Below are 12729 nucleotides of genomic sequence, written 5' to 3'. Positions count from 1 at the left end.
AAGGAGCAGCTGTCCAGCTGCCTTATAGAAAATCCCGAGAAAAGGAATGCATCTTGAATTCCACCTTTCAGATCTGTAGGGATATGATTTTTCAGAATATGTATCTTTAGCCCCAAACATCTACTACATATTGGAATCAACATAAAAAAACAAAAAAGCCTTCTTGAGTACACAAGATGGTGATGTACATATATCTATATAAATTAAAAAGACATAATTCATGAATCTTGTTCAAATTTAGATTCTGAGCCTTTTAGTCTTGTCAACATCAGAAGAGTTTGGGCATATAAAGATCAGCAAATCTAGAAGCTCATGGATCTTTAGCATTGAAAAATATTAACAGCTTCTAGACTTTAGTAGTTTAGCAAGGCTTTCAGGATCAGGATTCTGGGATTTAGTTCCATTTATCAGATCTATCCAAAATGCCTAAGCCAGCATTACAGGCACAAAAATCTCTCATCTTGTAGAAAACAGAAGCCAAGACTCCAGTTTACCAAACTAGCATCTGAATCAGCAATAGCTTCCTTACACATTTGTTTTCCTCAGACTTGACTCTAAGTTTAATTTTTTGCAATCACTAGAGACCCTTTGTTCTTTCACCCTTCCTTGTTTTCTATAATATTTAGCAAAATTATGATAGAAAATGTCTCTGTGTCTTTAGAGAGATTGGTTTCTATTAAAGAGTAAAATGGGAGCAGTAAGAACCAGTATATCACTATTCCATGTTCACTGCTTTCTTCTGAATTCATTTGTTCTCTTTTTAGCTTTTCCAAATTACTTCTCTTGGTGCAAATTCATTCTCACTTCTTGTAAATTTTTCTTCACCACCCATTCCTTTTGTAAGGTTCTCTTTGGATGAAACATATTTCATCCATAAAGCCTTTTAATGACTTCATCTATATAATCAGTTTCTTTCTACCAAAGAAAACATCAAAGTTAATCTGCAGTAGAGGTGTAATCTGCTATATCACAAGTCTGTCTGATCATACAGTCTCTTTGATTTACAGCATGAAGGTCTTGATCAAACCAGGCTCCACTCTTTTACACTGTGAACACTTTTGCTGGTATTTCATAAACAATATTAAGATGTTATAACAGCTACCCAAGAATAATGACACGTACTTTCCCAAGAGGAGACCTGCAACCTGTATCATGTTCTGTACGTCACCCACTGTACAGGTGAGTTGTCAGAGAGATAGCAGAAGCCAGCATTAAGGAAAGGGAGTATCTAACACACATTTTTAATTGATTTATGTATAAATGATTACTAAGACACCAAAAAGAATTCTGGGCTTCTGGGCTTGAATTAGTCAATATATTGGCAGGTCCTGACAATTTCATTTTTTATGATTTTATCCAGAGCCTTAATTAAACCTCCTCCTCAGACACTTGTAGACTTAAAGCCTTAAGCTATTCTTCAGGTTGTCTTTGCATTAATTTTTTTGTTCATGGCACAGCATTTGGATGCCCATCTGAGAGAAACTGAAGCTTGTGAAAACTCCCATGCCTCCTGTATAAAATGTAATAAATATAATCCATCAAATGGAGGGGGCAAACAATACAGAATAAGTCAAATTAGGTTGGAGAAAAAGTAATCATTTTGAAATTACTAATAATGTAGGACTAAACTGAAAAAAGCATTTTTTATCACATAAGGAGGGCTTTCCCTACAATGCAAAATTTCAAGCCACTTAAGAGATCTTGCTGGAGTAGAATCTGTTTTATAACAGACATCAAGAAATCCAGTTTTCTGCTTGAAACTACCTGCAATAAAGAAAGGAATGTTCAATATCATTTGTGAAATTGAATAGAAGTAGATATTAGAAGAAGCAGCTCAGGAAGGTTAGCCAAACAAGATATGGCACAGTAGTTGAGAAAAGCTGGCAAAGACCAGCTGTCAACTCACTGGACTGAGCCTAATTGGCCTATTAGTGCACATAGTTACTATGCATATTTTAAGAACTGGAGAAAATTCTGTGTATGGTTCCCATATATTTTAGAAGGCTGAATATATGGGAACAAGGTTACAAGAATTTTAGCAAATGAATATGCACACACCAAGTTTTCATTGAAGAAGTCTACACATGCTGGCATCACTGAGTAACTGGGCAGACTGGTTCTGAGGATATACAATAGGTACACAAGGTTCCTTTTTGTCTGTAAAAACCCGAATCCAGCTCAGTTCTGTTGGCTTCAAGGTTTGGGAGAGTTCATGTGTTTGAGAGCCCATTTTAAAATGACCTCAGGCAGCATGGTGGTTCACGCATGAATGATAAGTTCTTAGTCACTTGTTGCTGCTCTTACCACCCCAAGGCTGGTTGTTTTCCAGTGACCCAAATCATTAAGCTGGGCTAAGGATGCTGGGTGAAATCCCAGGAGCATTTGTGACAGAGAATGAGGCTGGTTTCCTAATAAGAACTTCTAGCACAATGTCATAGGACAGCCTGCCTTATTTTTTTTCTGTAAGACAACATCATATATGTCCAACACCACATCTGAATTTACAGATATTTCCTTCCAGAACAATAATTTTAGGCTGTACACTGTATTTAATTACACATAATTATCCTTTTGCCAGCTAGCATAGCCTTTTATTCCTCGTATTTTACTTCTTTTTTAATTTCTTTTTTTAAACTATAGAATCTTTATTTTGGACAGAATCTGCACGTTGAGAATTTATACAGGCACAACTCTGGATACAGTTGCTTTGGTACTGAAGAGCATAGCTTTGCAGTTTTCTATTACATGACACAGAGTATAATAACAAAAGCTATTCTTCCACATCTGTCAAGAAAATTTATCTCCAAATCAGTCTCAGGCAGAAACTATTACAGGCTGTGCTTGCACAGGCTGACCATGGTAGATTAGTCAGCCTCAGAAATAAAGATTAGCCCTTCTTCCTTCTTAGGAAACTCCATGTCTTTTTGCAAAGCTTACACAGGAATGCATTTATTGCAAACTATTTAACAAAAGCACTTTGCAGTTTTGAAAATGTATGAACAGCAGGATTACAAACATTTGTAAAACCACATCATGTCAGCTCCTGGCAGTCACGATAATTAGACCTCAGGTGCCAGGTGCTAAAAGAGAACAGCATGGGAGAAGTAATCACACATCAAACTAAAATGAACCATAGGGGAACTTTCAAGATTATATGACAGTGTGGGATGTGACATTGAGGAATACTGAATGCAGAGAAAGGCCAATTCAGACTGGGATAAATTCTTATTTCATTCTGATACTTCAGTTCTCAACAAGAAGGAGACTAGAAACAGAAAACTGCAGTAATGTATAATGATGTGTTAGAGGACTCAGGGCAGGGAGATTTCATGTCTGAATACGACATGTTTTTTAAAGCTCTTCCTTCAGGGTTTTTCAAGGAGAATACTTAATTCATGCAGGGTGCCAAGTCCTGTGCAAGGGTGAGCTGTCAGATGTTTGTACTGTTCCATTACTAGCTTGCAGAAAACCTTTAAAACCAGGGCTTCCCTGATAAATATGCAGAAAAGCCTACAAAGTCATCTTTTCCTTGTGCAAATGAGAGCCATGAGTGGACAGTAAAGAATTTCTGATGAAGAAAGGAGCAAGTGTTCCTGTGTGGCAGTAACAGATATAGGTTGCTCATGCTGCTCTGCTCAACCTGCCCATGAGACAGGGACTGTTTTCTCTCAGGCCACACAAGGTCAAGTCCAGCCTCAGGGATCTCACGTTCAGACCAAAGGGCCACATAGAGCACAGTGAGGCAAGGTGCCTGTGCCAAAATCTCTCGCAATGGTTCATCTAGTGATGGAATAAACCTCTGTGATAGGGAAGTACAAACAGTCTGCTCTCAAAAGACATTTTCTGGAGCAGCACAAGGCCTGTACTGTGATTTGAGCTCCTGACTGTGCACTGCAGGCCAACTCATCAGGGGCTTTCACAGTCATACAACCCCTCTTCAACTTCAAATGCATTAAATTAATAGGATTTCTTTCAAATCTGTGTTTTCATGTAAATTCACTCTGAGACTTTTTTTACATATGAAATTCAAAGTATCCAATGGCTATCTTGGGACCTTGTAGATAATTCCTGCAAGTGTAATTTCTTTTCCTCAAAAGGAATGTGACCAATAATTGAAGCTCGGTACCTCCAGTTTCATATATCCCTGATTAAATGCACCAGTACTGCTGCATCACTATTCACCTTTCATAAAAGGAACACCATCTACTTCTCAGGGGGAAGGAATTAATGCAAGTCTGTAATACTGTAATTCAAGTGTGTGTAGTAAAAAGTAGCAAACATTACAATATTAAAATTCCTGATTTTCAGTATATGCATGTAAATTAAGCAGTAGCACAAATAATTCTGCAAGACAATGACAGAAAGCACCCTTGAAACAAAATTCTTACCCAGCACATATTGGTTTAATAATAGCCCTTTTATTCAACAGTATAATTGAGGAGCATATATTTGACCTCTTTCACATTTTGTAAGTAGAGGATTAAAATCCATAATCTCAATTACTCTCTTAATAGACTATCTTGACTTTTTTTTCACCTGTTGACCTGCAGGATAAAGCTATTTACAAGTGATGTTATTGAGGAGAACACTGCCATAATGAAAATGCTGAAGGACAAAAAAATCCAATAAGGAGACTAGAAAACACATTTGGAAGTGCACTTCTCAAGTCTAATTTATTCAATATGCATGCTGTGAAACAACTGTGTGTCTAATGTACGATCAGGTATTAACTTGGTGCCAGCTCTTCCAGTCAGTAGTTTGCAGAAAGTTGCAGGCATTTGTCAGAAAGCAAAAGTCTGTGAACAGTTGAGCAGTGAAATGCAGAAGGCAGGAAAGAAAGCACATTAAACTGCTATGTTAACTCTTTTCCTTATGCTGATGTCTTTTCTCTTGCAATTCTGTATTTTTTTAGTCTATTTCCTGTGCAGTCATGCATCTGCATGCAACAAACCACTAAGTTTTAGCGAGTAATCTCAGCCCTCCTGGTTTCAGTCCTGTAGGGCACAATATGGTAGGCTACTATGACACTTAGTTCCTAGTAAAAAATATTTTTTTTCCTTTTTCTATAAGAAATTGCCAAAAAAGTAGCTGTATTTTGCACTGAAGTTTCATTGCATGACAAATGATTATCTCTTTTGTGCCTGGTCCAAGTCACAAACATTTCTTTCATTTTTGTAGCAGCATCTCAGACCCTTGGAATGTGCTTCATTCTCGTGCCTCATCTGTATGTGTAGCAGAATTGTTTCCCTCAATACAAATAAAATTTACATTCCTCATAAATCAAGGTTATCTAATGTCCCACTTTCAAATCCCAGCTGCTGCAAATCTTACACACACAATAAATGGCTCCTTTTAGAAAGAAAGCTGAAGTATGAGGAAGAATCATAGAATGGTTTGGATTGGATGGAATTGTGTGGAAATTCATGGGACAGTTATAAAGACAAATTCTAATAATAACTGAGAAAAGCAAAGCATGGAAGAAGGCCTTTTAACCTATCCTTTGTTTGCAATTAACCTTTATAAGTCTTAAGTTGATTTAGGAGCATTTGAATTAAAGCTTTAAGGATGTTGTTTTTTGACAGCAACTTTCTGCTTGTAGTTAAGCCTTAAAGAGTTTTGCAATAATAACCTTTTGAAGTATAATTTTAGAATATTGCTTGTAGTAAGGATCTTTGAAACTATAGCTTTAGAATATATATCAAGGAAACATGCAGCTTGAGAAAGGAAGATGAACATGGACTCAAGGATTAATAGTTTTGACCAAGGGAAGCTGGACATCACAGTTATGAGATTTATAGTCCTTGCAATCAAAAGATGGACCCACATCTGGAAACTGGACCTCACCATCTGGGAGACTTCTTCCTTCTTTTGGAAACTAAACCACCACCACCTGGGATACTCCTTTTCTGGGATGCATCCTGAGAAAAGCTAAATCTCAATAGTGTGTGGAATTGTGACATAAAAATTTGGAATAGAAACTGCTGATGAGTAAAAATTTGGAATAGGAACTGCTGAGAAATCTTATGAGTGCCCCTATAAATACCTGTAAGCCTCAACTATCGGTGTGCAGCTGGAGGGAAAACTTCCCCCACTGTACCCAGTGCTGTATTACTCATACTTTACCATATTAATTCATAAATTGATTGCTGCTTGAATATTGGCCTAGTCAAGCTTCTCATTTATAACATAAACGATCTTTGAGGTCCCTTTCCAAGCCAAACCCTGTTATAATTTTGATACTCCTCCTACTGACACAAAAAGAGCGCTGAACAGGGAAGCTGCACAGAAGTAACACTAGCGAGGCAGAACAATCAGGATTCAGTTCTATTCCGCCCTCTCAGCATTTCAGGCTCAGCCAGAGAGCGCACCTCCCACTCGAGCGCTTGCAAACTCCGACAGCGGGCTCCTGAGGCGGTGTTGGGAGGGAGCGCTGACAAACCCCTCCCCTGCATTTATTTCTCCACGTGCGCGCTGAGAGTGCCGCGTTAGGCGAGCAAGGCACAGCCCGCCCTTATACAGGCGACGAGGAAGAGGCTGACCACCACAACAGAACTCCCCAAGGCGCCTGGGCGAATAAATGCCTTCTTCCCCCAACAGCGCCGCTTTTATATTGGGCGCGCGCGCCCTCCGCCGCCGTCCCGAGTCCCAATTGGCCACAGCGAGATTGGGGCGGGGCTAGAGCAGGAGGTCGGGCGATGGCGCATGCGCCATTGGCAGCTCGTTGGGGGTGCGTGGTCACGTGGCGGGGGCGGCGGCCGTTGGCGCCTCAGCGAGCGGGAGGGCCCCGGCGGCGGCAGCAGCGGGTGCTTGCGTGAGTGAGGGGGCTCCGTTCTCTTCTTCCTTTCCCTTCCTCGCTTCTTCCCTTATCCGTTCTCCCTTCCCCCGCTGTTTTACTTTCTCTTCCGTCAACTCGGGCGCATCCAGGTGCGGCCCCGGCGGGGTCTCCCGGTAACCGGCGGGAGCGGCCCGGCGGACCCGGGGCCCTCTCCGGCCCGCACCACCCGCGTTGTGCTGCGGCTGAGCCCGGGCAAACGCCGCGTCCGCAATCTCTACCTCTGCTCTTATCCTTTGGACTCAGGCTTTGCATTGGTCATCCTCATCATTTTTCCCTCTTTAGGAATGTGTGTGCGTGTGAGAGAGAGAATGTAGTAATTTGCTACTTAATTTTTTGCCGTGATAAACTTCTGTAGCTCATCGGGTGACTAAGGGAGGGATGGCAGGATCCAGGATGCTACTGTCCCTCTTTATGCTGTAAGGAGCTTGGGATTCATTGCTTTAATAACTCTTTTCCAAAAGTATTTCATGGATTTTCGGCTTTACACATCACCTGATTTCTTTAGAGTGTTGTTATTTTATCTGTGATACCGTGTCTATAAATATACCAAGATCGGTATATATGATGCTGAAGAGAATTGTTTCCTGGTGTGTCGTGTTGGTTAAACTCTTTAGTGCTATATAAATTGCTCAGTAGATTTTTTGGAATTGGCAGTGGCTTTTCAAAGTCTTTGCTTGTTTTGTGCGAATATTTTCAGGGTTATAGATATTTAAAGATCCGGTTAAAATCTTACTTGATTTGAGGGCATGGGAATTTTAGACTTTCACAGTAAAATCTTGAGGGAAATACAATTTGAAATTTTTCTTCTTAGGAAAACTTGAATAAAAAGTCGTTAGTGAGCAGTTTCAGCTTTCCAGTGAAACGCTTGGTCCGCAGCCTGTTGCTGGAGTTACAGAGTCTGTACGGCAGAAAACCTTGGAGTGCAGCCAAAAACACCAACAAAATTGCTGTTGTGTCTTACATCTTCTCTTCAACAGTAATGAGAGTATTTCAGTACGGACCACCTGAGTGACCAGCCTGCTTTACTGTGGGGTGTGCTTTTCGGTAGTTGGTGGGTTTATTTGTAAATCTTCCCAGGAATTGAGTGGTGTTCACCCTTAACTTTGTAAATGTTGGTGCCTGGTCCATAGAATAGACTGTGAATGTCATCCTGTTGCAGCGTTTGGTGCATAGCTCAAAGAAGTTCACAAGCATTATCTTTTGTGACTGTGACAAAGACAGAGCCAATGCTGCTGATTGCACTTAAGAGTCTTTAAGGTTGGAAGAGACTTCTGAGATAAAAAAAAAAAGTTCAGCCTTCAGTTGGGAAAGACGTGTTGAGCTGTAGCTCTCACATTTGAGAGCATAATGATAGTTACAACATTATGGCAGTATCCTGTCTTTGTAGCTGTTTTGCCAGTGTCATTTATGCACAATTTCTCTTTTTCTTTGCATTGTTCTCACAGAAGTTGATTATTCAGCATATCCAAAGATGAAGAGGAAACTTGCAGCAGCTGGGACATTGAGGCTTAGTCCTAATGAAGAAGCCATGTTCCTGAAAGAAGAATATGAAAGAAGAAGAAAACTAAGGTTACAACAGGTATGCCTGTATTTTTCTACGTGTTGTGTTTCATTTGATGATGCAGCAAATAATAATTTAGGAAAAGTAACTGAAAAGATTATTTACTGTTAGCTGAATTTCAAGGTAATAGTATTGTAGAATGGTGGATTTTTTTATGTTGGAAAAGACCCTGGAGATCTTCATGTCCAGCTATTAATCCAGCACTGCCAAGTCCACCTCTAAATCATGTCCCTGAGTGCCACATCTGCATGTCTTCTTACTTTTCAAGGAGTGGTGACTCGACCACTTTCCTGGGCAGTTTGTTCCAGTGCTTGACAACCTTTTTTGTAAAAAAAAAAAACCCAAAAAAACAACCTAAAATACAAAGTGGAAAATAATAAACTATGCTTACTAAGTTTTCAGTGTAGTTGTTGATTTTAATCTTGAATTGTAATAGGAGCCTTTCATAGATTATTGTGTTGTGTTTTTGGATGGAAGGATATTCCAAGCAGTGGTTGCAGTTTGTCACTTGTATGTCATATTTTGGACTTTAGCCAAAATGTTTAATTAAGATTAAATGTATTATTTTAGATATTAATTTTGGAAAAAGATAACAGCAACTTGAAAGTATTTTCTGAATAGATTGTGAATGGAATAGCTGATGAGATGGAAAGGTGGAAGTAGGGTAAGCTGTGTTGTAGAAAGTTTTGCTGCAAAAAGTATTATGCTTTTCTTGAATTGCTGATAAACATAAATGCCATTTCTACAGGTCAGAGAGCAGCAGAAGTATATCTCCTACCAGATAAGGCAGAAGGTAAAGCAGAGGAGAGAAGAACAGCTGCATCAGTTAGAGGAGGCACTGAGAGCTGAATGGCAGAAGGCCCAGGATGAGAAGATGAAAGCCCTGGAAGAACTGTATCTGTCAAGCTTAAGGGCGATTGGGGAGGGTCACCGACAGGCCAAGGAAAATGTAAGTGAGCTTGCTATTACTGTGTCATGGTTGCACCCCAGGCAGCAGCCAAGCACCAGGCAGCTGCCTGCTCACCTCCTCAGCAGTGGGATCTGGGAGAGAATCAGAAGGGTAAAAGCCAGAAAACTCATGGGTTGAGATATAGACAGTTCAATGGGGAAAGCAGAAGCCACACACAGAGCAAAGCAAAATGAGGAATTGATTCACATCTTCCCATGAGCAGGCAGGTGTTGAGCCATCTCCAGGATAGCAGGAACCCATCGTGTGTAATGGTTACTTGAGGAAGACAAACAGCATCACTCCAAACATCTCCTCCTTCCTCCTTTGTCCCCCCTGCTTTATGTACTGAGCATGCTGTCAGATGGTCTGGAATATCCCTTTGGCTCACCTGTCCTGGCTGTGCCTCCTCCCAGCCTCCCATGTACCCCCCACTCTCTCACCAGTGTGGCAGCACAAGGAGCAGAAAAGGCTTTGGCTCTGTGTGAGCCCTGCTCAGCAATCACAAAAACATCTCTGTATTATCAGCCTCTGTTCAGCACAAATCCAAAGCACAGCCTCGTACCAACCACTGCGAAGAAAATAATTTCTGTTGCAGCCAATACCAGCATATATTGTCAGAGCCAATTTCAATGTTTTAGAAATACCAAAATTGCTGTTTGGTTGGTTTTTCCTTTGACATTCCTGATTTTGAAGTCCTGATATCTAAATAGACAACTTTTTAAGCATGGAAACTTTTTGGAAGTGGTTATGTACTTTTTGGCAGGTATCTATATATATACTACCACAAGATAGTCTGTCTTGTCAAGGCTTATCTGTGACAGCTTTTGCTGGGCAGACTTTAAAGTTACTTTGATTGTATTAGCTTGTATGATCATGTGTGTTTGTACTTGGCTAAATTGTACATAATGACTCAGTATCTCAATTATGCCAATAATACAGTAACTTTTTTCTCCACCATGGATCTTTTTTATGGTTAAGAAAATACATTTAACATTTTTTTCCCTTCAGTTCTCCAGTGACATGGAAAGCCTTGGTAAGGACTTCAGAGGCCTTTGCCTGCACTGCAAAGGGGTGTCACTTTTTAATTCTGCACCTATAAACTGGTTTCACTTTCTTTAAAATCCTGTAACTTGTGTAGGCTCTGCTTGAGAGATCATTGAGATTGCTGGGTAGAATTTTTCTGTAGGTTTGACTCTGAATCAGGTTTACAGAAATCAGCCGAAGACTTCTTACATGGATTTTACAAAGTAGCTTACTTCCTGAATTAGTCAGGATCTTTAAAGCCAAGTAAAATAGAATTATGCTTTTCCATTTATCCATGTCTTTTCTTTATAAAGTCCTTTCCAATGCTAGGATGGGTGAGTTAGCAAAAAACTGTGGAATCAGTGTTGCAGGAACAGAGAACTAATAATAAATGTCTCTGTTGATGACTGAAGGGTAGTAAAGTAACATGCTTCTTCTACATAATTTAGGCTGCATTTGCTACAGGCTGTTTAAATAACTGTTTTTAGTTATCTTTTTCATCAAACTGATCTAGAAGAAGCTAGGATTTCTACCTCAATATTTGGTTAAATTGGCAGAGGGATGTGGCAGGTTCGCTGCTGTTTTTGGCAGAGAAGAAAATAAAGATGGCAGAGAAGGAAAGTTATTAGAGTATTTTAACCTTAATAGAGTAGAAGGTAGTTTTGAGGTTGTGTTTCTCACCAGCAGTATCTAATTTGAAATATCATACTAATAGTATGAGATGTGAGTAAAATTCTGTATTAAGTGATCACAATATTTTAACGTTAAGGAACCTGACTTAGAAGCTCTGGCAAAGCAAGCAGAAGAAAGGAAACAAAGAGCAGAGACGAGACATAGAAAAGCTCTGATAGAGCAGAAGCACCAAAAAGAAAAATTACTTCGTGAACAAGCCAGGTATGCAATAGTTATTTTGTTTTATTAAGAATGAACTTTACAGTGTCACAAGGTGAAAGGCAAAAATGTTGATGCTTCTTGCTTGGAGCTTTTTCAGTCTTGAAATGTTATGGATTAGATAATTAATGCTCATGGACAAAGCTTGTGGCTTTTGATAAAAACTGTATCTTTGAAACCAAGACAAGAATGTCAGATATTCAATCTGGCCTTATGGATTCTCCAGGAATTCAATGACATATGAAATGAAATGTTGTCAGGCCAGTTCCTGATGGAGAGTTAACCACCTGTAAAAAGGATCTAGTACATTTGTCATGGTCTTCTTCCTTAGGGTTTTTTTTTTTTTAATTAAGCAGATTGGACCAAACTTGAGCTGGTATGGTCTGTGTCCTCTTGGGCATAGTTGTTTTGTACTTGAGTAGAGCTAAGACCTGTAAATTAAGTAGTTAACTGTATCTACACTCAAGCAATTAAAGTGTGTTGAAGTGCACAATGCTTTCTGGAAACTTGGGTCAAAAGCAGAGATTTTACATTGCTGTTGGGATGCTTGTATATATGAATGTTTTTGCATAACTTGAAGAAGGTAATTTTTAATGCTGCCTTCCAGCCCAACTTCTGTTGTCCTTTTAATATGCTTCCCCATCCCTGTGGCCCAACCATTCAGTGCAGGTACTTATGAATCTGATTTCAGGTTTACCTTTTATTTTGCACTGGTCTGTCACTGTTGCTTGAATAATTTTGTCTCCTCTTTCGTGGTTTGTTTTGTTTCTGTCCCCCAAGACGAGCAGATGCACGTAAACATGCTCTGGAAGTGGAAAGACAAAGAGCAGCCAAAGTTGCAAGCCTGCCACCTCCTCCACCTCGTCCATTTGAGGTATGTATCTGTTAAACAACAATGATCACAATTTCAGGGGCACTGTATATAAGTATTTGCATATATAAGGAGAGTGGTTCAGCAAAAACCAGAAGAATGATTTAATTAGATATTAGCAGATTTCTTGCTACTAAGCTTGGGCACTTTACTGATCTCTTATTATATGTGAATTTTATTTCTTGTAATCAGACTCTTATTTTTGAAGTTTATCTGTCTTTTTAAAATTTCATCATATCTCATTTTCATTTAGTAGTCCCAGTGATATGAGACTTTACAATGATCTCTCAGCATGTACATTACATGCCTTCTCAGCCTGCTGTCATACTGATGCAGTTAGCAATTTGTTTAGTTCTTTAATAATTCTCTCTTTTTAGCTGTGGGGCAGCTTTGTTGGGGTTATCTTTTCCCTTCAATTTCTTTTTCTTGTAGGGAGTACTAAATAAAGAGGAAGCTCTTTAATTTTCATAGAAAACCATCACCCAGTTCTGTTGGGAGGCTGCAGCCTTTTGAGGTGTGGCTTTGTACCCCATTTATGCTGCTTTGGTTTCATAGAGCTGGTGCATAGGTGTAGAATTGGCTGTAGGATTGCAGCTCTC

General features: G+C 39.6%; 1 protein-coding gene across 2 annotated transcripts in view; it reads left to right on the top strand.

Annotated features, from left to right (window-relative positions):
• The first annotated feature begins 6737 nt into the window (after window positions 1-6737).
• CEP295 (centrosomal protein 295) overlaps window positions 6738-12729 on the top strand; it is a 45244-nt gene continuing 39252 nt past the window's right edge. The window contains exons 1-5 of one of the 2 annotated variants that reach the window (XM_064718937.1): window positions 6738-6811; window positions 8281-8414; window positions 9145-9345; window positions 11138-11262; window positions 12040-12133. In XM_064718937.1, the coding sequence (XP_064575007.1) occupies window positions 8307-8414; window positions 9145-9345; window positions 11138-11262; window positions 12040-12133 (528 nt within the window). In that variant the 5' untranslated portion in view covers window positions 6738-6811; window positions 8281-8306. Of the gene's footprint in view, window positions 6812-7107; window positions 7252-8280; window positions 8415-9144; window positions 9346-11137; window positions 11263-12039; window positions 12134-12729 lie in introns of those variants that run through there. The other variant, XM_064718946.1, reaches the window with a different exon arrangement.

The sequence above is a fragment of the Zonotrichia leucophrys genome, chromosome 1, assembly GCF_028769735.1.
Source record: "Zonotrichia leucophrys gambelii isolate GWCS_2022_RI chromosome 1, RI_Zleu_2.0, whole genome shotgun sequence".
NCBI classification, from domain to species: domain Eukaryota; kingdom Metazoa; phylum Chordata; class Aves; order Passeriformes; family Passerellidae; genus Zonotrichia; species Zonotrichia leucophrys.
The sequence above is the reverse complement of the archived record's forward strand: the minus strand, read 5'-3'. Positions and strand labels throughout refer to the sequence as shown.